General features: G+C 46.8%; 3 protein-coding genes across 4 annotated transcripts in view; 2 read left to right on the top strand and 1 right to left on the bottom strand.

Moving 5' to 3' along the window:
* Window positions 1-25437, bottom strand: part of gna15.1 (guanine nucleotide binding protein (G protein), alpha 15 (Gq class), tandem duplicate 1) — a 159539-nt gene that overhangs the window by 96742 nt on the left and 37360 nt on the right. The window lies entirely within an intron of this gene.
* Window positions 74-14831, top strand: cdc34a (cell division cycle 34 homolog a). 2 transcript variants are annotated; one of them, XR_014554243.1, is made up of 6 exons: window positions 74-744; window positions 10368-10454; window positions 10730-10827; window positions 11819-11953; window positions 12272-12781; window positions 12833-14831. XR_014554243.1 is itself a non-coding variant. In XM_083671116.1 (5 exons), the coding sequence occupies exons 1-5, from the start codon at window positions 559-561 to the stop codon at window positions 12495-12497; spliced, it is 732 nt and encodes a 243-aa protein (XP_083527242.1). In that variant the 5' UTR covers window positions 74-558; the 3' UTR covers window positions 12498-14831. The 2 variants fall into 2 exon arrangements, 1 of the variants encoding a protein (XP_083527242.1); XM_083671116.1 differs by having other exon boundaries at window positions 12272-14831.
* Window positions 19428-21446, top strand: LOC310805428 (C2 calcium-dependent domain-containing protein 4C; the record flags this gene model as incomplete). Its single annotated transcript, XM_083671108.1, has 2 exons — window positions 19428-19447; window positions 20125-21446. Exon 2 carries the CDS (start codon window positions 20178-20180, stop codon window positions 21444-21446), a length of 1269 nt encoding a protein of 422 aa, XP_083527234.1. The 5' UTR covers window positions 19428-19447; window positions 20125-20177.

Raw genomic sequence — 25437 nt, 5'->3', positions numbered from 1 at the left:
GTGCATCAATGAGACTGTAGTATATGCTGTGTGTAACTTCAACTCCCAGAAAGCCTTGCCAGCTCTTTACTGCTCGGGGCATCTTACAAGCTTTGTGAGAGTCGAACCCGATTCAGTTGCAAGCAGCGACACAGAAGCAGCTGTAGAGTTGACGAGGAGGCGAACGAGGACACGCGTTATTGTATTAATTTGTCATTTGTGCGTTGACTGCTTCGTATTTGTCACAGTTGCAATTTGACTCGGGTTCAATGAGGACGCATTCCCTTGTCCGCCAGGGTAGAACAACAACAGATTCGCCGAGGGGGCTAGCAAGCTAGCTTGTATTTGGGTTTGTTCCTTGTGGGGTGTCATCGAGAGATTTACGGGTTTGTTCAATCACAGTGGAAGAGAACGAAATAGCGTAACAAAAGCCGAGAATTTTAGACTGATTGTGGGAGGGAACGAGTGGACAAGGACAGGGCTTCTCTCGGTGGTTTGTTGTGTAGTTGAAAGCTAGATTTGTTCGCACACCAAAAAAAAAGCTCGAGAGATATTTATTTATACAGATCATTGCGGAATATGGCTCAGCATGGACATCATCATGTAGCCAGTTCCCAAAAAGCACTCATGCTAGAGATGAAAAGTCTTCAAGATGAGCCAGTTGAAGGTTTCAGGATAACTTTAGTGGACGAGTCGGACTTGTACAACTGGGAAGTAGCAATATTTGGACCCCCTAACACACACTATGAAGGTGGTTATTTTAAGGTGAGTTCATAACACTATTCGCTTCATTAACCAGCTATTTAGAACAGCAAATCAAGAAAGAGTGGTCGTAGTTATCAAGCTCAAGTTGGCAGCGAACACGGATATAACTATTTGGCACACCGTCCGTCTGGCCTAGTTCGCATGTCTTGTTTTTGCAATAACAAAATGTAGCTAGAACTACGTCTGTCGATGCCAACTCTTTCTTTATAACTAAATTCTTTAGTTACTTTTGTTTGTGACGTCACCACAGAAAGCATGATTGTTGGTGTCCGCTTGCCATTTTCTCATTGTTCTAGATTGTCATCAGCTGTCTTTTTTCTCTCTTTTTTTTTTTTTTTTTTTTTACGACAACGCACTTCCACATGGTAGGCTTTTTCTACCTGTAAGTTGTTATCCAGTCCTGTTTTTTAAAGGCATGTTTCAGTTTGACACAGACGACTCATATCTCAGTATGGGCGACGCCACACATTGTTACATTGACAATTGTCACATGGTAACATTTGACACATGTTACTTTGTAGCGTAAAACAATGGGTTCTCTCCGGAACGACGAGCTGATACAATCAGCACTGCTGACGGCCAAATATTGATTAGTGCTAAGTTGTCCTGTGTCATAGGCCTACATTCGCAGAACCAATCTAACTTAACCCAGTTTCTTTGTGTTCAAGGCCAATCAATAGCTCAGGACAGCTTTGTTCTGCTTGTTTGTATATTAAAATCTACTCAAAGCTACCAACATTGGTCTTGATTCTAGTCTATAGCCTCAGGCGTTCTTTACCATGGATATCACTGTTTGGTAAACAATCAAACAATGGCGTTGTGTTTAGTCTGTTTTCGAAAGACTAAACCATTTTGTTTAGTTTTCTCATTGGGAGTTAAGAGGTAGCTTACGTAGCATCCAATCTGCAGATGGCTTTTCCTGTTTGTGATTCATTCTCAACAAAGAAAGGCAGCTCCTAATGACGTGAATACACAGTAGCCTAGTTCAGGATGTGTCATATCTGTGGTGCGAAACCAGTAAGTCCGCTTTCAGCTCACCTGTCCCAATAATCACAACAGATGAGGAAGATGTCCCCGTAAATATGACTAAACTAAATCGGAAAACATGCCACAAGGCAGAGGGATTGTAGAACCACTTCCTCATTCTTGCCTCCATGAACTTCGTGTAAAAAAAAAAAAAGAAAGTGTCCTCTGTTTTGCAAAGGTCGCCTATAGCTTATAGTAGAGTACAAGATAGCCCTGTTTATGTTCCAGAAGGTCTTTTTATTTGTAGTCTGTTTGCACAAACTGATAAAGATAATGAGCCTTTTCTTTACAGATGTGGGGTAAGACCTATAGTACAATCAGGTTAAATGGGTCAGGGACTTTCGAAGAGTTTCTTGTAGGTTTGTAATGACAGATAACAATGAGGTCCCTGCTCATGTAGGCCATTATTTCATAGTTCTTAGCCTCTCCCCACCTCATTCAGTTATGGTCACTTTATTTGGACCTGATTCTAGCACGAGGGGTTGCCAAACTACTTGTGTTGTTAGCAACTAGGCCTAGGCTATTTATGTTATCACCACCAGACTCTATCCCCTTGTCCTGTGTCAGGTCAGCAGTTTAAACAAGTTTGTTGGAGCCTTACTTAAGATTGGGGCTCAGTGTTTTCTGAGCTGGGCAGGAGGCTACAGCCAGACTATGCTGGGACTGAACATGTGTATTTGTGTGGCTGCTGTGCTGTGTGGGATATTCCATTGTTGGGCCAGGAATGCACAGCTTGCCTGTGAAATACACAGCTTGCGTGTGAGTCATTGTTCCCCCTCTGCCGTCGCTAACAAACCAGTTTCCATATCCTGGCTAAAAGAACCTCCCTTTCTACGCAGGTTGGCCAAACCCTCGAGGCTGTATTACATGTTGTTCTTACATATTTATTGAAAAAGGAAAAAAAGTCAGTTTCAAACAATGACTCACTCCGTTCCCGTTGTTGCATCAGGAAGATTTTATGCTGAATGTGCACTTCTTTGGTTTGACACAACACAAACAGACCGTTCTCCACGTCGGTCTTTAGCCTGTTATCTGTGGGCTAACCCTGTTGAGACGATGCTTTCCTACTTCGGAAAGCCTGGGGAAATCCTTTGAAGAAAGCAGCTACAAAGGGGTGGGACCCCCATTTGAAATATCGCCATGCCGCACGTCAAACCAATTAAATGCCTAATTGGCTCGGTTTTGTGTGTAGAGCGCACTTCTGGCAAAACAGAATTCAGTCTTCTCTTCAGGTTTTCTTACATTTTCTTTAATTTTGCATGCTAGCATAGGCAACAACTCTCAGCAAAGTAGTCCTACCCTGTTGGAAAAGACGGCGCACATCACAACAAGCAACCATCTACGGGCATGTGGGGAGGGGGGGTTCTGGGAATGTAACATCCAATGAAATTGCGAGCACATCCTCACATCGCTCCACCCAGGTTCAATCCAAGCCAGGCCGGCGAACCTCAAATTCTCCAGACCTCCAAAGGAGGCGTGAGAACATCATGATTTGGAACTATGGCTACGCTGCTCTGTCATCATTAAGCCTTGATGTTGCCAAGATTACCCCTTTTTCTTGCTGAACCAACCATGTCACCCTGTGTGCCCTCCTGTGCCCACTGGTCGGGCTTCAGCAGTAGCAGGGTCTCTCTCTCTCTGTCTGTCTGACCACATTAGCCCATTAGCCCAGCTTGATCCTGAGTGGCAGTCCTGCGGACCGCGGCGACCTGGGGGTCCGAGCCGAGGGGCCAAGTCACCTGTCCAGAGAATGTATTCTGGCAGGGCGAGGGAGGGTGGACTGCTGGGCTTTCTCTCAGGCACAGCGAAACAGGGACCCAGACTTCTGAAAAATAATTGCTCTGGCGTCTCCCTCACTGTTCGCGTTCTATTTATTCTTCTTTGGGGTCTTCATTGTCTTCCTCATTAACACACCAACAATCATATTAATTGTCCCTGGCGGTCTTCCATTGTAACAGCCAGGCAGGCAATCCCTTACCCTCATGTGGAACACCTCTCCCCAAAGCTGACAGCGGTCCCTTAAGACACTGAGAAAAAGGAAAAACAAGCGACTCCCTTTCTACAAAGACTTGGAAGACATTTGTCCCCCACCGATGATGCGATCTCTGTCCGTTCGTATGCCACAAGCTTTTTCTCCGACACCGCTGGGACAATTTTGATGAAACTTGGGTGAATGATGGGTCTTGCCATACAGATGGGGCATTTAGGAAATTACACTGATTGACCCTATTTTTACGAAGCTACAGTGAAAGATGCGTCTTGCCGTAGAGATTGTTTAGGTTAGTTTTGAGGTGAAGCCGATTCATCGTTAAACACGTCACAATAGGGTGCAAAGTGGAGAGCTAGGAGTGTAGCCTAACGCGGTAGGCATGTAGCCTTACGAATTTGGGAATAATATTTAGAGAAATCACCTCAAAGCTGTAAGAAGCAAGACTGATATAGACAGACGCGTCAATACAACAGCCATGGTTGTGTAACCTAGGTCTATAGCCAGTCGCATGTGTAGTCAAATCATTTGGCTGTGCAAATATTTTGCGTTCGCCTATTGATGATGAAATTCGTGTTAAAAGTTCAGGCATCTTGTATCAACAGAGTTAGTACGATAGTAGCCTGACGGCGCCCAAATCATTGTTCTCTTCAGTCACAGACAGTGATGGCACCAAGAGAAAAGCCCTCCCTGTGCGCAACGGAGACACAGCACTGTAAAACAGAGACAACCAGAGTGTCTTTGTAAAAAGTTTAATGAATAAATGTCTTGCTTCATTCCACCCCTCTCCTTCTACAGAGGGTTAGGGTTAGACAATTAGTGTGCGACATATTTACTGTACGCTTGTTTGTCTTGGTGACATCATCTCAGAATAGCAGAAGGGGTACCTACGCAACACTTCCACAACTAGGTGGTAACCTAGGTCTTGAACTGTGCAAGTTCTGCGTTGGAATTGCGTAAGCCAGAAACTGTGTGGAACAAGACAAGGCCACGCATTATTTTTGGAACAGTGTTAGGAGCTTGTGGTCAGTCAACCATGGAGGCGTTACACTGAGGATGGACCCCAGCATTCTATGGTGGTGAAAAACAAATAACTCCAAATTCATCAAAGACATTCACGGGCAAAACACTTATCTTGCGGTATCTTGAGTAACTCGTGGTAGGCGAAATTGTCCATTTCAAAACCACTGTGGTTGTAATTTCTAAAAGATAAGAACACTCCCAAGACCTCTTTTCAGTCAACAGCTGAGAGGAGAGAAAACAAGTTGCTCTTTCATGTTCCAGGCCTACAGCCTACATGCGGCTGTGTTGCCAGTCAGTTAACAGACAGCCAGTTCTCAGCTGCTAGCTGTGGTTCATGTGCCTGCTGGCCTCGGGCTGGTGACAGGACTGGGGGGGGGGGGAGAGCAAGAGCAGGAGCAGGAGGCCTGCACAGGGTTGGGCTCCGCTGGGCCGGTGGAGTCATGTTTCCTCCTCTGCCTGGCTGTGTCATGGAGAAACAAGAGCTGAGAGAGGGAGGCAGTTCCATTCCTGGCCCAGCTCCTGCTGGTGCCCCTCGGGCCCTGTGTAAAGCGAGCCTGCCGTGAGGTGAGTGGGGCCCATACGTACAGAGGTGGAGTTGGCAACTCCCTCTCTAACAGTTAGCCTAAGTCCTCCTGATCATGTGCTTACATGTTCCTTATAGTCAGTGCTAATGTTCTCATTGTGAGAACTGTCACTGAGACTCAATTCTTGATTTCTCAGAAATCCACTTATACCATTTCTGAATATAAGATCTTGTTAAGATTGTTGCGACTTCGGTTTGAATTCCAGAACCTTGCAGTGCAATGATTTGACCTTTTTATCTCACTCTCTACTTTCACTTGATGCCCAGTAAAGCTTTATCCTCTACCAGAAAGGGTTAAGTGTGCAGATAGCTAAATTCGCCCTTCCCCGTCTGTGTGGCTTGTGGTGGGGCCATTACAGACCTGTACAGTGTTCTTGCAATCTTCTCTTCTTTTCCAACACTTAAGTCTGTTTTTGGCAGGCTCTGTCCTCTTCTGTGTCAAGCTGTTTGGCAGGCTCTAATTAGCCTAAGTGGGTTTTGTGGAGTGGACTGATGTTCATTCTTGCCAGTGGTTGCCGCCCGTCTGGTGTTCAATCTCCCCAAATTCTCCCATGTCACCCCCCCTCACTCGCGCCCTTCACTGGCTCCCGGTAGCAGCTCGCATCAGATTCAAGACCCTGGCGCTCGCCTACTGGGCGGCAAAGGTAACAGCCCCTCCCTACTTGCAAGCAATGGTCAGCCCCCAAACCCCTGCCTGATCACTCCGCTCTTCCACCTCGGCTGGCCGCCTGGCACCGCCGCCTCTATGTGGATGCAGCAGCCGCGCTACTCGGTCACGGCTTCTCACTGTCCTGGCGACCCGCTGGTGGAACGAGCTTCCCACTGCTGTCAGGACTGCATAGTCCATAGATTGAAGAGCCATCATCTTAACTGTCCCTCCTAAAGACCACTTCATCCTCACCACCCCCCTGTACAGGTTCTCTACTGTAAATTAATTAATTAATTAATTAATTTTTTTTAAAAGAAGAAAAAAAAGTAATTTTTCCTTCTTCTAACATTGTGTCTGCCAATAGCCCCTGGTCCTAGCATTGATTACTTTTTCTTATGATGACTGATGGATAGATGATTGACTTACTTAGACAAATGTATTTGTTTTAAGTCGCTTTGGATAAAGGTGTCTGCTAAACGCCGTGAATGTAAATGGTTCCTGGTGTAGAGTGTTCTGTGCCTGTTGGAGTTTAGTACTCCTTCTTTCTCCTCCTCCTCTTCCCCCAGTCCCTCCTCCACTCCTCCCTGCTGAAAGAGCTCTGTTAATGAGGCAGGGGCCTGGTGGGTCTGGGCAGGATAATCTCCAGCACCTCGTCTGTGTGTGTCTGTGTACTGTGAGTGTGTGTGTGTGTGTGTGTGTGGCGCGCACTGCTGTTCTCAAGGACACAATTTTCATTCACACTGTAGAACGGGGGGGGGGGGGGGGGGGATGGAGGGAGAGAATCAGTCAGTGAGAGAAAGAAAGTGGTTGGGGACTGGGAGAAGAAGGGGGTCGGCAACAGCACAGCAAACAGGGGAAGGAGGCGTGTTGGGAGAGAACAGAATGATTTGTTCTGTAAGGGTTTTAGCTGCACTGACCTGGTTTACTTCGCCCTGATTTCTACCTCCACTGGGTGTGTTCTCCCTCCCTGGCTGACTGGCTGGCTTGCTGGGGAAGAAGTTTTTAGGTCACAGTCCAAGAAAGAGTTTTTTTTTGTTTTTTTTTAAAGAGAGAAAATTGATCCGTTTTATTCTGGGCAGCTTTCAGAGGCCATTTGCATTTGTTCTCTGCCCCGGAGGGCAAATTGAATTCATTCGGCGTCTCCTCCACTGCCAAGGTTAGCCTCACTGTTTAAACCGTTTCACCTTTGGCCATCTAGACTCTTAATTCTGTTTTTGAATCCAATTAGGTGCAAAGGGTATCGCTCACCTGAGCGAGGGATGGCATGTTCAAACACACATGAGCTGATGCTAGCAGTTCTGCTCTAGATATCCTGTTTTTCCTGCGCCAGCTCTCCCTCCCCCCAGCTTGCCTCCCTCCCTGCCTGCCTGCCTGCCTGACTGAAGCAACATACCCTCCCAGTACCTGGTAGTGTGATACCCACAGGGCTCGCTTCAAAGAGACAAGCAGCAAGGAGAGGATTGGTTTCTGGTGCTAGGTTAGGGTTTGAGGAGGGAAGATCTGGGCCTAGGTTAGGGTTTGAGGAGGGAGGATCTGGGCCTATCTTAGGGTTTGAGGAGGGAGGATCTGGGGCTAGCTTAGGGTTTGAGGAGGGAGGATCTGGGGCTAGCTTAGGGTTTGAGGAGGGAGGATCTGGGGCTAGGTCAGGGTTTGAAGAAGGTGGTCTGGGGCTAGGTTAGGGTTTGAGGAGGGAGGATCTGGGCTGAGGTTAGGGTTTGAGGAGGGAGGATCTGGGCCTATCTTAGGGTTTGAGGAGGGAGGATCTGGGGCTAGCTTAGGGTTTGAGGAGGGAGGATCTGGGCTGAGGTTAGGGTGTGCAGTAGTATGAGTTGTGCTGTGTGTGGCATGGGAGTGCAGTGCAGGGTGTGGTGTGATATGGGTGAGAGGGAGGGTGTGTGTTGATGTGGGGAACAAGATAATATCACTATTCTGAGAGACATCTCTGCTGTTTGTTTGGCTCCTCCTTGGCATGCAGTTGATGATATGGTTTACTCACTGGTGCAGAGTGAATGAGCCAGGACAGTTTTCAACCCAGTCACACTCCAGTGCCCTTCCTCCCCTCTCCCCCCCCTCCCTCTCTCCCTCTGCTGAGCTCTGGGCTTCGTGTCACTTCTGTAGGCAGGTCAGGGGTTTCAGTTCTCACTGCTGCCATGGACAGTTTCCCTCTCCCTGTGTTGAGTTGCTGCCTGCTCTGGGCTCTGGTTCTCTGAGTGGCACACTGGACTGTGTTCAGATTCTCTGCCCTATTCTCCTTCACTCCCCCACATGGACGGAGTACAGTAGATATACTGTTAGAATGGAATGCATATGTGCTGTAAGACATGGAGGGGGGGGGCAGGGGAGTGAGCAAGTATACACTTGAGGGGGAAGTGCAGAGAATGAGACCAGCCAGGCCTAGTGCTCAGGACAGACTCTCCTCCTTTCCTGTTCCCCCCCTCTCTCTTTCTCTCAGACCATAATTGGGGACATTTTCCTAGTAGCCTGTAATGTTTCACTCCTATCAGTGGATAGTGCACAGAAAAATAAAGCACCGTCATTTGATAGTCGTTGGCCCCTGCCTAGACTCAGACATGAATGTGTGTGCTTGTGTCCTGAAGTGCTTCCAATTGAAACAGATGGAGGGGTGTCTTTTGTGTAACCTACTGTACTCTTCCCATCATATGAGCTGTTGTGTGTGTGTGTGTGTGTGTGTGTACACCATATCCTCCTGGCACCACCCTCTCTGTGGCTGTGAGGTGTTGCAGGGCTTATATAAGTGCCACGGTGAAACGTAATACCATTAACCTCTTACAGGGATCCACGCTCGTGCTTTAATAAGCGGCTTTCTTGAAAATTGCACCCAGAGCTCACCTTACAGGGCTTAGGTATCCCGTTGGTGTTTCCAGTGGCCTTGGCTTGCTCCCTCAGTGGCTCCTGTGTCAGTCAGCCAGGCCTAGTTGTTGCTGCCTGGCCTGGCCTGGCCTGGCCTGGCCTGCTCAGGGGCTGAAGTCCCTGACTCCTGCAGTGTGTTGCTGTTCTCAGCCTGTATGTGGAGTGTTGGCGTGAACCCCAGTTCCTCTGGAGCAGAGCCAGCTTGGAGGCATGTTTTTTTTTTTACAAGCAAACAGGATTCTATTAGGCTTGTGTCAGTCTTTCCACTCCCTGCTTGTTTTCCATGGTGGGCTGTAGGCCCCTAGCAACATCCCCTGGTGTCATTAACATGTCACTAATGGGTCTTCATATGTAATCAGATTTATACAAAAAAACCGGCTGAAAAGGGATATGTGTACGCTGAGCGCAACCCCCCACTCCTCCTGGTTGAGATTTCCCCTCCCCCACCTCTATCCCCACTCCTACCCCCCCTGCCTGCCTGTAGCCCACTCCTGCCTATCCCCCCCTGCCCCCACCCCACCCCTGCCTCATGGCAGTTGGCTCAGTGTTGGGAGCACCAGCTGACCGTGCCGAATCAGCAAATGTGGGCGATGTGTGATGGGGGGGGGGGGGGGGGGGGTGGATCGGGGATCAGCGGTGTGTGTGTGTGTGTGCGTCTGTCTGTCATTAGATTGTGGGAGAGGTAACCACCCCCCCGCTTTGGCTTGCCTGGAGTGGAATGGGAGGAGGGGTACCATCCTCACGACTGACAGTAGGATTTATGTGTGTGTGTGTGTGTCAGCGAGCTTGGAGGGGGGATGGTTGAGTAGTGTGTTGTCTTTCGCGGTGATGACAGCTGCGGACAACCCTCAACAATGTCTCCACCACACAGACACATCCCCATAGGCTTCTCACTGAGCCTACACACCCTACAGGACAGCCCGGCGTATTCAGTGACACTGTCATTAGCTAACCCCACCACCACGGTGGATCCGTCGTTGGGTTTACACTGTAGACCACACAAAGAATTGAACATTGTCATTGTGTTGGCGATGTCCTCACTCATCAACACAGAGGCAGTGTCAAAACACAGGCCTGCCGGCTCGGCTCTGTGTTGTGTTTAGAATGGGACTATAGGATAGAATATTCAGCTTCGCAGCTTGTTTGTCTGTGTGGTTGTGCGGTATCAGGCTTTGGATTCAATTACTCAGGGGACTCTGAGACTCTGAGGGGACTCTATTTTTGTCAGGAGGGGCTGCTGCCATAGCAGAGACTTAACTTTTCTTTTGACTTTTTCGATTTTTTTTTGTTTGTTTGTTTGTCTTCCAGACAATTTCTCAATGACTTGCCTGACTGAATGACAGTGTGCTAGGCCTAAATAAAGAGCTGTCATGACTCGGCAGAATGTCCAGGAGGATAGACTTACACACCGGGCCTCATTCAGGTGCACCCTGGCCTGCCTCTCGCATCACTAATGAGTGTGCACTTCCTTTCCTTCCTTCCAGGCTCGGATCAAGTTCCCCATCGACTACCCGTACTCCCCTCCCGCCTTCCGCTTCCTCACCAAAATGTGGCACCCCAACATCTATGAGGTAAGAGGGGGCACCGGCTGAGGTCACCTGATCATTACACAACATCACCCTTCCTTATGACCTGTGTGACCTTGCCTAAGAGTAAACTAAATACTGTCCATGAATTTGCTTTAACGTTGCTCTTCTTACCTTCTATAGACGTATGACGTGTTGATGTCCTCGGCCGTGAGTGTATAGATTTGAGTCTAGTGCATGGAGGCGCTTCACTAATAAAGTGTGTGTGTGGTGTGTGTGTGTGTGTGTGTGTGTGTGTGTGTGTGTGTGTCGTGCTGTAGAACGGCGACGTGTGCATCTCCATCCTGCACCCTCCAGTGGACGACCCCCAGAGTGGAGAACTGCCCTCTGAGAGATGGAACCCCACACAGAACGTCAGGTACGGAACCTAGAATACAAAGAGTCTCTCTCTCTCTCTCCTCTCTTTCTTTCTCCACCAACCAACCAATCCCTCCTTTCTCTCATATACATACGATTAATATTCATTATTTCAGATGCGCTTTTCTTGTGTACACATTTATTTCATCCCCCATGCCTTCTCGTAGTCTGTGGTTCTCTCTCTTTCTTTTACTCTGTCATGTTCACACCAACACACACACACACACACACGTAGCAGGTTGCCATTACTACACTGGGTCTCTGTGGCAGCTCGACAATAATCAGAAATAAAAATAGCCTCACATGTTTGGCCCAGAGAGAGAGAGAGGGGGGGGAAATAGAGGGAGATCACGGGTGTGAAACTCAGACAGGGTGTGCAGTCCAGTACACACACAGATTAGATGCATTACTCATGCTTTTGAATCTACCTCCGTTGCTAAGTGAATCATTCATTCAGCCACTGTTTACCGTGTTGGTACACCACAGTATAGCGTTACATGTCAGGGGAGGCCGGTGGAGGCAGAAATCGGAGGACGGGCTCGTTGTAATGCGTGGAATGGAGTTGAGGAATGGTGTCGAACATGTTGTGTTTGATATTATTCCTCATTCCATTCCGTGCATTACGGTGAGCCCGTCTTCCGATTTCTGCCTCCACTGTTACCTGTTAGTTGTTTTGATACAAGGAAGGGAGCCATGGTTCACCTCAGGACAACATAAACAATGGTGACTGTCCTGTCACTGCTAGTGTCTCAGAATAGCTGCTCTCCCAACTGTCTGACATCAATAAGCCACTGCAGAGGCAGATGGACTTACTGGGGCTTAGATGATTGGTTGGCCTGCAATAACCCTGATGTTAACTCTCTCTCTCGTGCTCACTCTCTCTCTCTACCCCTCTCTCGCTTTCTCTACCTCTCCCCCCCCCCCTCTCGCTCTCTCTCTTTCTCTCTCTCTTTCTCTTCCTCCCCCCCCCCCCCCTCTCTCCTCTGTCTCAGGACCATCCTGCTGAGTGTGATCTCTCTGCTCAACGAGCCCAACACCTTCTCTCCTGCCAACGTGGACGCCTCCGTCATGTACCGCAAGTGGAGAGACAGCAAGGGCAAGGACAGAGAATACGCCGAGATCATCAGGTAAACACACACACACACACACACACACACACACACACACGGAGGCAAGGACACAAGATTGCACAAATTGAGGATGAGAACAGAGTGCACTCAAGCCATCAGGTACGTACTGTACCTCCTCAGAACACAGTCACACACACACACACATACATGCACACACACACGTCATAACAGACACAGTATTCTCAACCCACGCACGTACACACGTCCATAAATGAAGGCTTTGGCAGGCGATAGCACATGTCTTATCTAAGTCTTCTATCAGTTGAAATCTCTTAGTTTGTCAGATCAGCGCTGACCCTGTCTCCTGTCTCCTAGGAAACAGGTCGTAGCCACCAAAGCGGACGCTGAGCGTGACGGCGTGAAGGTGCCCACCACCCTGGCAGAGTACTGCGTTCGCACCCGTGCCCCACCCCCCGAAGAGGGCTCCAACCTCTTATACGATGATTACTATGATGACGAGGACCTGGAGGAGGAAGACGAGGATGATGACGAGGACTGCTGCTACCACGACGACGACGACTCGGGGACGGAGGACTCCTGACGCCTCACCCACCCGCCCCCTCCTCCCCAGTCCGGCCCCCTCCCCGCCATAAACTGAACTTATACTCCGACCTGACCCCCCCCCACACACAAATACCCCTCACCTGTGCAGCAGCACCTGCACGTTAAATCCAGATTCATTTGAAAAAAAAAGAGAAGGCTACAGAGTTTGTTTCCATCCGTTTCCTGTGTTTTGATTTGTTTCCGTCTTGTCACGTGAGTATAGGTTGCCCATGATTCCCATGGTGTTTAATCTCATGGAAAGAGAGAGAGAGAGAGTTGGGTGTGTTTCCAGAGCGAGTTGACGTGTGTGTAGAGAGAGAGAGAGAGAGAGAGAGAGAGAGAGATGTAGAGGGAGAGGGCAGCGCAGAGCCAGTGACGTACATCTGAGAGGATCGACCTCTGGTCTTGTTCACAGCAAGTGTGAAGTCCCTGGCACGCCCGAGACCACGTGACCTCGCATCATTTCAGCCCTGCGTCAGCTGTCGCTCATAACCGTTAGCCCGAAGGCCTCCTTGCCACACTGCCTACTTTTCAAGCATACATCCGACGTCTGTAACGATCGGGAACGTATGTTTATATATCGCTCGTCCTACGCTGGTTCTAATGTACTGATTTTGTGAGACCTATGCAGTGCTAGAGTTCACGTTGGCTGTGTTCAGGAAGGGACCGCGGCCGACGCCTCGGGTGGACATCGATCCCCGCGGCACGTATGAAACAAAGCTAGACAGCCCAGTCTGGTGGTCAGTGATCACAGAACCCAGCACCACAGTCGGTTAGCATATACTATTACATTTCCCCACCGGCGAAGCTTCGTCCACCATTAATTTAGAGATGGGAGGGAGGGATAGTGACTCTACAGTAGGTCTGTGTCTGTTGATTTGTTTCGGGTGGAGGTGGTTCATTATTTTAATCATTATGTAGTGCAGGAATGCTTAGCAGCGAGAGGGCGGTTGCGGTAAATGGATGTAGTCGATGAATGGACGCCTCCTATTGGCAAGTCTGTGTACCAGCAGCCACTGCCACAGGGCAGTGGCCATCTTGGATTTCCTAATTTATTTAGACTCCTTAGTCACTTCACCACACACTTCACATGTCTGTAGGGGTGCTCAGACCACAAGTGGCTCTATTGCACCCACAATTTCACACTCAAGACAAATCACAACTATTACACACACACACACACACACACACAGCGATAACTGGCAGTATTTCAAACAACAACAACAACACCACTTACTTGTTGTTTCAGTAGCACGTAAGTTGTCACTCATTGTCACGAAGCGAGCATTTGATTGAAATTGAGTAGCGTCTGAGAGTGCTTCCCACCCGAGGAACGTCAAGGCTGGGGATAGGGAAGACCGATTTGACATAAGCGTAAAAGAGGGCACTACAACTATTCACTAGCATGTGCATTTTGAAAGTGTTTATTGATGTGCTATCAGGCACAGTATAGAGCGGTAGAGGAGAGAACACTGTCAAGGATCATCTATAACCATGTTATAACAAGTTGTGAATGGACTGAGGGCTCCCCTTTCAGATTCTTTTGCTCTTTTGATGTAGTCTTTAACTTTTTAAGGTTTGAGCAAGAATGTTTTTGTTTATTTTTCCTCTAATGTGTACTTCGTGCTCTGATTCTTGACCGGTTTGAACACGGTGAGGGTTGTCCATGGAACCAGCAGTGACTCTACCTGTCGATCCCATCAAAGAAAGAAATGACGCACTCTATTTTTCTAATACATACAGAATAACAGGTGATTACCATATAGAATAATTGACTATGCTTAGCATTCATGTCACTCCATCAATCTGATCTCAACTTGATTTAAAGAAGTTTAAATTTACAGACGCTGGATTCTTACTTTGGCTTGGCTGTTTCATGAACAACCCTCACTTTGTCTCTTTGTTTGGGTAACTGGGATTTAATTTTGTGAAACTGCTGTTTTGTCATGTATTATGTTCCCTTCCGTTATGCTATCTCCCTTCCCATTGTTTTCAGAGCTCTCTTTGGTGGTGGTAACAGAGGGATCCCCAGCTGTTACTAAGGAAACAAAACCTCCTCAGGAAAACAACAACAACAACAACAACAAACAAACAAACAAACATTTCACAACTGAGTGAATCTGACCACACTCTCTGTGTGGAACAAAACAGCTGGTCCCCCCCAATCTCTCACCTCTGCTTCAAAGACTGTTTACAATCTTTACCTTGATATTAATATGCACATGTGGATATTTTGACGATCACTTGATGTATTTTATTCTTTGTTTGTATTTTCTTTTTTTTCTTATGGTTTGTAAATCTATTTAAAACCTAAATAAAGATCTTTATTAGAGTTTTGAGAGATTTATTAGGGCTGGAATGGATGCCAGGAATAGATTTGGTCCGAACTGGTACGAACCTAGAGTCATCATGCTTTTCATTCACTCAAATGTGAAAAAAGCCTAATGACTGTGTCAGACTTTTGTATTTAATTTCTACCTCTTGGGGGCAGCAAAACCATGCCTCATAGTATTCTGTACTAGATGGTAGGTAGATACCAGTGGGGCCATTTTATCAGCAAAGTGTGTTTACACATGTTTTTACTTCAGTGATCAAGCAAAACTGAATGTGATTGAACAGTAAACAGTACCTGACTGTAGAGATAGACTTCATCAAATTTCCACTGCAATTATTTTACTGTGATTTTCAGACACAAAATGGCCGCCACACTTTGTAGTCTGTGCAAGTCGTTTTTGTTTACACTGGTGAGTAAACCCAAATGAGTGTGTGTGTGCCACTTAATACCAAAGCTGTGTATTGAAAACTCTCAGTTTTTTTTTTTACATGGCCATTAGTGGAGTAACATCAGACAACTATTGCCTAAAATGGCGCAATGTGAGGTGGAAGCCGCACTTACTTTACGAGCGTAGGTTTGGGTATAATGTACTAAACGGTTCCCCAAATATTGTGTCTTCTTTCTCCATTTTGCTTGTCTGTACCTTACTCAGCACTGTGCATCATCTTCTGGTTTCTCACACCGGCAGGCCCTGGGAAAAGGCCGTCCAGAGGCCTGTCGCCACGTGTGACTTCAACAGGGCTACAGTACTCCACTACATGCCAACACGAAGCATGTACAGCAACCTCAACTCTATATATCCCAGACTGGCCCCCCCAGACACTGGAGCAGGGGCGCTACCTTAGATTAACTAATACTAGTCAATCATAGATATGTGTCCAGTTTCATCCTTCCTCCGCTTGTGCCAGACCATTTAGAATCACATGACTCATGTACACATTCTAAAGCCTCTTAGTACCACCTGGTGGACACGATCCCTTTATCATCCACTCCTGAAGGTACTTAAGATCTAGTGGTGTAAAATGAAGAGTAATGCTATAGCTTATATCTGATGTCAGCAGTCTCAGCAGAAGGCTATAACCCACATAGTGTGATCCTCCAGTCCAGACAGCAGTAATCATCGGGACCACTGTGGATGGTCTTAGCCTCAGCTCAACAGCCCCTGAGCTCTCAGCAGACACACTCTCCTCCCCTGGAGTGCTTCAGAACCTACACTCACCCACCTCCGCAAGACTTGCCCTGATGCCCTCTCCCCTGTGAGTGGTTGTTCTTGGATAGAGTCTCTAGTGTGAGTCACATGTGTTCTGGGGTCCTCATACACACACACACACACACACACACACACACACACACAAGCTGGCAAGTCCACTTCTACCATGTGAGGCCTTGAATCAGAGAGAGAACCCATCTGAGGTCTTTGTGGCCCTGCTGGTGGGTCTGGTGGTGGTGGTGGTGGGGGTGGTGGTGGTAGTGGGGGTTGGTAGATGATGGAGGGTAGGCAGTGGGGGTAGGTAGTGGGGGTAGATGATGGGGGTAGGTGGTGCGTCAGTCCAATCCACATCCAGTATGAACTGTCACAGATTGGAGAGGTGAAGAGGTGGTGGAGAGGACTGAGGGAGGGAGGGAGGGAGGGAAGGAGGGAGGAGTGAGTGGGGGATTCTAGCCATATGTCAGGTTATGAGAAGTCTCCAAGGAAACTGAGAGAGGGGAGGAGGAGGGGAGGGGGAGATTGATGGTAACAATAAGGGAAAATGGTAAAAATGGAGAGTGTGATGTGTATTGCCTCTATTGACACACACAAACACACACGCACACGCACACGCACACACACACAAACGGCTGGAACAACAAGTACTCCAGCCTCCCGGCACGCCAGCCCCCCCCCGCTGAGCCCCCCCCCGCTGAGCCTTTGTACAGTTCTGCTCTTGTCACAGGCTTCTTTTATTCCCAACATCCACTTCTCTCACTTCCTGTTCCTGCAGGAGTTCGTCCAATAGAGCAGTGGGCAGCTGAGGGCTGTGACACAGAGGACCGAAGAGTGCCGTAGTGTCTGAGGGAAACAGCCACGGCCTGATTCATTCATGGTTTCTCAGAAAGATAATTGGTCACTTTTGTTAAACACATCTGTTAAATACATCTCTTACCTGGGCTGAACAAGAGAGGAAGGTGTACCATTAAATCAGTCGGTGTGATTCACACAGGTTTGACCATGGGCACAATTGCTCCCTCTGGCATTAAGAGATGGTTTCAGAGGTTTTCACATTTCAAACTGGGAAGAAATGCAGGATCTCACCTTTAATGAGCAGAGAAACAGTTGTTAACCTTTCCCCAGTCTGTATAGTACAGTATGTTCCTGTCTCATCCTAGATTTTCAGACACTGCTACTTGAAAAGGAACTGGCTCACGGCTGATGGTGGAGCCATATTACTGTCACAGACTGTTGCTGAGGACAAGGCTCTTTACGAGGAGAACTGAGATCATCTTGTGGACCTTAATTAGGGATTGGTGTGTGATGAGGGTGAGGGTAAATGGTCTATTTTTAGAGTGAACTACACCAGTAAAGCACAGTAATGGGTTGACCTCCTCAGGCTAATAATCCAGAATAATCCACATGCTGTATGGCTCAGAGGTTTTACATGCCGTTCTTGAGCTCTCCTTTTGTGTTGTCCCTCATCAGAACAGGTTGAGTGATGAGAAGGCAGGGTTGATATTTATGGAGCTTAGGAGAATGTCATGGGGCAGGGCCAGCGCCTCTTGAAGTTCTGACGTGTGTCTGTGTGTCTGTGTGTCTGTCTGTGTGTGTGTGTGTGTGTGTGTGTGTGTGTGTGTGTGTGTGTGTGTGTGTGTGTGTGTGTGTGTGTGTGTGATGTGATGTGATGTATCTTCAGGTTGAAGGAGACGGACAATTCCAATTAAAGTCTAATCCAAGTGATCATTTACTCCTGCGCTTTCTGTTTGTGTGTCAGCTCCCAATTCTATTAAGTGTCTGACAGATAAAAGGACCTCCTTTCATCTCCCCAGGAGCAAATAGTCTCCCACAGTTTCCATCAGGATCTGTCTGCGTTGACCTCAACGCCCAGTAAACAGGTTATGTCAAAACAAAGCAGCAATTACCCCCCGGTGAAGTACTCTCATAATTCACTGTACGTTCATGCAGGTCTCATGTTCATTGGTTGTGTCATGCGTGTGATTGGCATGAAAACCTCCTGGCAGGATTGCTGCTGTAGAAACTCTGAAATTAGAAACTAGAAATTCTGAAGGAAGATCTTGTCTACTGTAGGTCTGGTTAATACACTGAGGCGTGTAAACACACAGTTCCAACTCTGTGCTCTCTGCTGTGAAGTCTGTGTAACGGAGAAAGAATAGCAAATACTAAGAACAGAGCAAAGGAAATGGAAATAGTCAGATATTTCTTTACTGTCCGAAATAGAATCAAGGATAGCGATATACCAGGTTATGCTGGGGTGGCTTTAGTTCAGGAGGACACATCTGAAGTTCCTCTGAAGATCAGGCCTACCTCCTTAAGAGCAAATTATGAATTATGAATGATTGCTCAAATAATGTAACAGAGCAGGTCAAGCTGACACGTCTGCCTCAAGTCTATTTCAATATTGTGTCATTATGGGAATGACCCAGGCCGGCTTCACTCCCACTGAATGGTGAATATTGTGTCATTATGGGAATGACCCAGGCCGGCTTCACTCCCACTGAATGGTGTCACTCTAAGTAGCGTGGCACTTCCCTTGTGTCACTCCAATGAAGTCTTTCAGTCTTTTTTTTTTCACTTTAAGGCAGAAAAAATCTGTGTCTCCAGGGAAACCAATCGGTCGGTCTAAACCCAAAGACACACACAAACCTGCAGTAAATTGAATCACACGGAGGGATGAACCAGGCACATAAGGTCTCTTAGTCCACTGCCTACTCCTGCAGGTCTACACTGAAACAAGCACAGCTATAAAGACCTACTAGGCATTGTTCAAATTGTTATTACGATACCTTATAAGGCTATTGGTCTATTATAGGACTGCCTGAATAATCTGTCAGAACAAATCACTAATGATGAAAAATATGAAGGTGTCAAGGTAACACTTTAAGGTTTCCTTTGTGTTCGTTGGTGCACACCAATCTATAAACCCTATGTGCACACCAATTCAAAGCGTATAAACCCTTTTAAAGAAAACCTACATGTGAAGTGTTACTTTGGTCAGTTATTGTCAATGTGACCCAAATGCTTCACATAAGCAATTAGGGTATAGACTCTTTTGACATCTTTACAGACGTAATATAAACATTCAAATATGTTTGAATGTTTCTTGAGGGGCCACAGTGATTTGTGATTCTTCAAGGGCCACAGTGATTGTTACCGGTTCTCTTGTTGGGGCTCATCGTTTTATCCAGAGGTTGTTAGGACCAGGTCTGCACAGCCTCTTATTGGTCGGCTCACAACATCCCCACCGGGAGAGTGTATAAAAACCATGATAGTCGCTCGAGAACTGCAAGTCCATCTCTGAGCGCGCGGATAACAGTGAGATCAAGGGAGTTGGAAGGAAACGAAACACCTGTTACGGAGGAATCAAAACAACAAAGGAGACTTCAGAGTTTCCACGTCTGCTGTAAGTAGGTTATTTATGTGCTGAATTCAACAGGTGGTTAGTTTCATTATTTAAATACTGTTTCACCTCAGTGCTCATGATTGATGGACATTTTTGGGCAAAGCGGACTTTTCTTTCTTGCGCGCTTGACGCTCATCACTTGTTGCACTTTATTTTCGTACTATCATATAAACTAGAGGTTTATAAGAAATATTGATTTTCAATTATGAAGTCCACACTTGCCTACATTCTAATGAAGTTATTATGCACATTTACGCTTGTGCGAAATATAACATATTGGCCAGCATCATATTTCTGTCTTTCATCTTTTTTTTTTTTTTTTTTTTTTTTTTTATCAGCTTTTTGATAAAACTGACCACAACGTCTCCGGATAACTGATCTCAATTAAGTCTAAAGACTTACCTCTCTCTTTTTTATTATATATTATATTTATTATATATTTTGTATAATATTATATAATATTTGTCTTTTGAAGAGGGTTAGGGTTAGGGTTAAATTTTGCACCAAAACGAATATCCTCGAAAATATTTCCTTTAAATCAATAGGTAATATGAAATGAGTCTTTATTATTCTATTTGTTTGTGATACATTTTTTATTCTCTATAGGAAATGTGTTGATTAATGTAATTCTCACATACTGCAATTATATGCTGCCTCGTCTGCGTTTTTGATTGCAGACAAACAGCTCCCCCGCCACCCACATATCCCACTGGTAAAGCCCAGTGGGGCCATGTGGGTTCTGGAGAAGATCCGTGGGTCAGTAGAGACCAACGTGCTACGACAGGGGGAGAACGGCGACAAGCAGGGCAAGAACCCAGTCTACAGCAATGTCCTCACCCCCGACAAGATCCCTGACTTCTTCATTCCCCCCAAGTTGGTCAGCTGTCCCCCAGAGCCAGAGGTTCCGGACGTCAAGCCCAAAGAGGTGCTGCGGCCCTCCGCCTCTGAGCAGACCATTGGCTCTTGCGGCAAGAAGCTCAGTAGCCCTCGTAGCCCCCGTCTGGTGACCAAGCTGGCTGGGGACACCAAGAACCTGCTGAGGGCAGCCAACCGCCACATCATCCAGATAGAGAGTGCTGACGATGTAGTGGCCGGGGACACCAACGCAGACCCCCAGTCCCAGACGGCCATGTCCCTCCCTTACGTCCCCAAGACCCAGACCTCCTACGGCTTCGCCACCCTGATGGAGAGCCCCCACACGCGTCGCAAGGAGTCCCTGTTCCACTGTGACCACACCAGCCCGGTGACCTCCCCCAACAGCCAGAGGAAGTCCCAGGGCAAGAGCAGCGGCGAGGGCAACCTCCTCAACCCGCCAGACTTCAACAGCTCCCACATAAATCCCTACCGCTACTTCAGCGGCGGGGAGAGCGACACCTGCTCCTCGGCAGAGTCGTCCCCGTTCAGCTCGCCGCTGCTCTCCCGCTCTGCCTCCCTGCTGAAGATCTTCACCCACGAGACCCAGGCCAAGGTGGTGAAGGTCAAGCGGACATTCGCCCGCCACAGCTCCCTGTCCACGGACGAGTGCAGCTCGGCAGAGCCCAGTCCCAACGTGCCGCGGCGGCTCCACTCCCCCAACCTCCACGGCGGGGGGCCGTCGGACCACGGAGCGGAGCAGCTGCACCGGGAGCACACCGTCAACCTGCACAAGGGTGGCACGGTGAGGCTGAGCGCCAACTACGACGCCGGCACCGCCCGCCTGCGTATCCGCGTGATGGCCGCAGAGAACCTCTACGACAAGCTGGTGGACATCAAGAGCATCAACTGCTGCGTGTCTCTGTACCTCAACCCCGGCAAGCTTCAGAAGCAGAGGAGCACTATCATCAAGAACAGCAGGAACCCTGTCTTCAACGAGGACTTCTTCTTCGACTCTGTGACCTCTGTGCAGGTGAAGAACCTGGCGGTGAAAATCAAGGTGGTGAATAAGGGGACCAGTCTGAAGAGGGACTCGCTGCTGGGAGAGAGAGAGGTCCCCCTGGGGAAGCTCCTCTCTGGGCTCTAGGGCTGCTGAGTGAGGAAGCACAGCACAGCACTTTGAATGAGACTTTGAATGTGCATGAGCGGGAGAGGTGCTGCTGATGCTGCTAGATGTTTGCCTGATCCCTCCCTGTATCCACGTTGAAAACTCTGTGACGAGCTGTCATGAACATCCACTGATGGACAAGCTTCTCTGGTCAGCTGCCCGACCTTCTCTTCCCTAAAGCCTCCACGGATCACGTGGTCTACAACTTAATATGGCACCACTCAGAAGACACCTGCATGTCGCGAGATGAATCACTCTTCCTCCCTCACTCCGTCTGTACTGTACGTAAGTTGTCTGTTGCATGGTCGTAGTGTGATGTGACGCAACCTCTGGACGATACAGGATGTGAGTCTGCTGTACGATTTGGTGTTTATTCGGCAACAAATTATGCTTTCATGGACCGGAGGGTCTTTTGAAGTTGCACTACAACCTGATGTGCAAATGATCCTTTGATCCCACTGTCATCGATTACAGTGGAGGAGGAGGGACAAACAGATCGACGTGACCACTGCGTCTCATTAGATTGAGAGAATAGAGCTCAGACGTCAGAGTCTGGATATCTGTCCTCTTGGCATAAATATATGGAATATGGAAACGTGACGTATGACATATGCTAGCTGTTTGTACCTAGTTTCATAAAACCCACAAGCCTTACTGAGGGACAAGCGAGAGCCGGAGGAGCGCATGGCATTTTAGAAGTCTATAGGTGTGTGACATTTTTTCACAGGCTGTGAAAAAATAACGTGATTTTATAATGTTGCCTATGTACGATGTGTGTGGTATTTGTATGCTTCTGTATGACGTGTGTGACGTCGACCATACACAACCTACTGTACAGTATGACAGACTGACACAACTTATGACTGTTTGTGCCAATCATGTTGACTGGGCTGGAGAGTAGATGACTGACAGTCAGGCTCCCCTCTTTTGACCCTTATTTTAGCATGGCAGGTCATTTCTCCGACCCGTCTTTTGCACACGCCTGTCTGTGTGACAAAAGCACTGGAGGACTGAGAAAGGCAAATACGAGGCAACAACAATAGGGTTTTGACATGAAGAACAATCCTCATAGTCCTCCATTCTCCGGGCTTCGTTCTCTCTCTCTTTCTTTCTCTCTGTTGTCCTTTCAAGGAATTAAAATAGATTGCATCTGATTGCAGCCTCAAGTGCAGAGAGGGACAGACAGAGCGAAGGGAGAGCTTCGTCTGCAGACCACTAAAAGGGTCAACACATCCATCACTCTTTGAAATGTGGTGCCGTCAAATCAAATCATATCAGACGTCGCTGAGGTTTTGCATAGTAAGTGGTTGTGTGAAGCACATCTCTCTCATATGGTTCTCATGTCTGAACCGGCACCCTTCAGTGTACATGTACACACTCACCGGCCACTTTATTAGGTACACCTCTTCAACTGCTCGGTAACGCAAATATCTAATGGTGTGGGGGATATTTTCTTGGCACACTTTGGGCCCTTTAGTACCAATTGAGCATCGTTTAAACACCACAGCCTACCTGAGTATTGTTGCTGACCATGGCCATCCCATTATGACCACAGTGTACCCATCTTCTGATGGCTACTTCCAGCAGGGAAGTCACAAAGCTCACATCAACTCAAACTGGTTTCTTGAACATGACAATGAGTTCACTGTACCTCCAATGGCCTCCACAGTCACCAGATCTCAATCCAATAGAGCACCTTTGAGATGTGGAGATTCATAGGAGATTCGCATCATGGATGTGCAGCCGACAAATCTGCAGCAATGATGCTATCATGTCAATATGGACCAAAATCTCTGAGGGATGTTTCCAGCACCTTGTTGAATCTATGCCACAAAGAATTAAGGCAGTTCTGAAGGCAAAAGGGGGTCCAACCCGGTACTAGCAAGGTGTACCTAACAAAGTGGCCGGTGAGTGTATATATACAGCACACGATCACTCTCTCTGTATTTGTAAACAAAACACGACGGTTCACAAGATTATAGACTTTAAATTAAGAATTGTTGATGTAAGTGTGATGATTTTGTTATTGTGGAAAATCTGTAATCTGCTATGACCCTGTTGAATAATTGGTTTATGCTGTCATCCCTGCTCAATGGTTTTTGCTGATTGGCACTTCCTGAATTGTAACCAATCCCCACATTGGCTTCTAGCAGCATGCCTTTAATACTTCAATATCGTTAGTAGATTAAGGTATTGTTCTGTAAAGTAACAGTACTGTACCGTTTATTGTACTGTAGTGGGATTTGTGTTCAGGTTCTAGATAATGACAGCCAGGGTCAATGTAAGTGTTTATGAAGAAACTGTTTTCCTGCTGTAAATGCAATCAGTCAGAAAGTGGGGTTTAAATGTGTTTGTTTTTTTGTAATTGATTCTCGTAGATTAAAAGTCCAGCACAACCTAAATGTAAAATGATGAGTATTCCTTTGAGAAAGTGAATCTGGTGCTGCTGTTCCAAAAGTTACATATGCAACGAAAAAGATAATCAACTATTTCTCATGGATTCAATTAACTTTCCATCTCCTCATCTTCCTGCTATCAGATCACAGTAGCACTGCCAAGCTGGGTCCTGAAGGCTCTGTCATCGTATCCCTTAGGGTTAGGGATATCATTTCAAGTGGAGACTACCTTCAATAATACACTGCCTTGGCCAGACTTCCATCTTGTTGTCCAGCCTGCAGACCAAGTTCCTCATCGTCGCCCAGCTTGACAACTCTAAATATATCACTCCGTATCACTAATTGGGCTGCCTATGCGTGTTGTGGTACGGGCAGTCAGTAGGTGGGTGGACCTATTGTTAAATTATGTATCACGATTAGTAGAACCACAGCTCTGGAAAGTGAAGGTGATTCTAATTAGCAACATCACACTGACAAGTGTGACATACATTCAGATCTCATCATACTTTCCGTATCTGTGCTGGTATTAGGAACATAGTGTCAAATTAATGACGAATTTACTAGTCTAGTGTCATTTCTGAAGGTGGGAGATATATAATATATGAATATTCAATTTCTTTTTCGATAGGTCAGATGTTTTTCCCCCATCAGATGCTTGTGCTCAAACGTGTACAGAACACCTTCAAATATATAGTAAAGTCATTATAAGTGGGTGTACAAGTATGGAATTAAATTGCTTTTTAGAATTAGTTCTTTGTTTGATGCATTAAATACAGCCTGAGCCAACTGGATTGCCAACCTTCATATAAGTCTCTGAGGGATTGCTAGAATTAACTTTAGCTTGCCATTGGTGTGCGGAAATCAGTCCTCGTTATTCTACTCTGAATAGCTATTTAATTACACAAGGGGTAGAAAGGTTTTGAGTGACAACATTTTTAAATTAGTCGGGAGAGGAGAGCTTGTGAGAGGAGAGAATGAAAGTAGTGATGGATATTCGTTTCACTGGATCAGATTTCTGCAGAGGAGTTTTGATAATATGCTGAACTGTTTCTCAAGTCTTCCTGTTTCGACAGGTTTTTTTGAAAAAGATTAAAGTGCCAATCCGTTGTACTTGATCCCAAATTCTTTCGTTTCTAGATAAATGATGGAAGCTGGTTTCTATCTGCTGTTTCATGATTATACTAATTGGTGTGGGTACTTCAATCTTTTTTACTGTGATGTGTTAACAATGGACAAGTGTGTCTTGCTGACTGTTCCTCAAATTGTGTTTATATGTATGAAATGCCATGATTAAAGCTGTATTGTCAAAGTAATTACTTTATTCAGAGCATAAGTTGCTGTTATTTGACTTGGTATAATAAGGGTTAAATAAATACATGAATGAATAGATAAACTGTTGTACTCTTTAAGGACCTCACATCACATTAATCGTTACAGCAACGAACCTCGATAGTCAGCTTAATAACACGAGGGGAGATGGGAGAAAAGGCATAATTGACTATTAAACACTGAGTTTACCTCAGCATTGTCTTGACATAATGATATGCTTAGCTGAGTTATAGCATCCTCTGATT

This window comes from Argentina silus, assembly GCF_951799395.1.
Source record: "Argentina silus genome assembly, chromosome: 6".
Taxonomy (NCBI): Eukaryota; Metazoa; Chordata; class Actinopteri; order Argentiniformes; family Argentinidae; genus Argentina; species Argentina silus.
This window is presented reverse-complemented; position numbering and strand designations above follow the sequence as displayed.

Excerpts from the sequence above, each read along its gene's own strand:
- cdc34a (XM_083671116.1), top strand. The coding sequence starts at position 559 with ATGGCTCAGCATGGACATCATCATGTAGCCAGTTCCCAAAAAGCACTC. Across the intron at positions 10,455-10,729 it reads GGCACCCCAACATCTATGAG|AACGGCGACGTGTGCATCTC; the intron begins GTAAGAGGGGGC and ends GTCGTGCTGTAG. Across the intron at positions 10,828-11,818 it reads AACCCCACACAGAACGTCAG|GACCATCCTGCTGAGTGTGA; the intron begins GTACGGAACCTA and ends CCTCTGTCTCAG.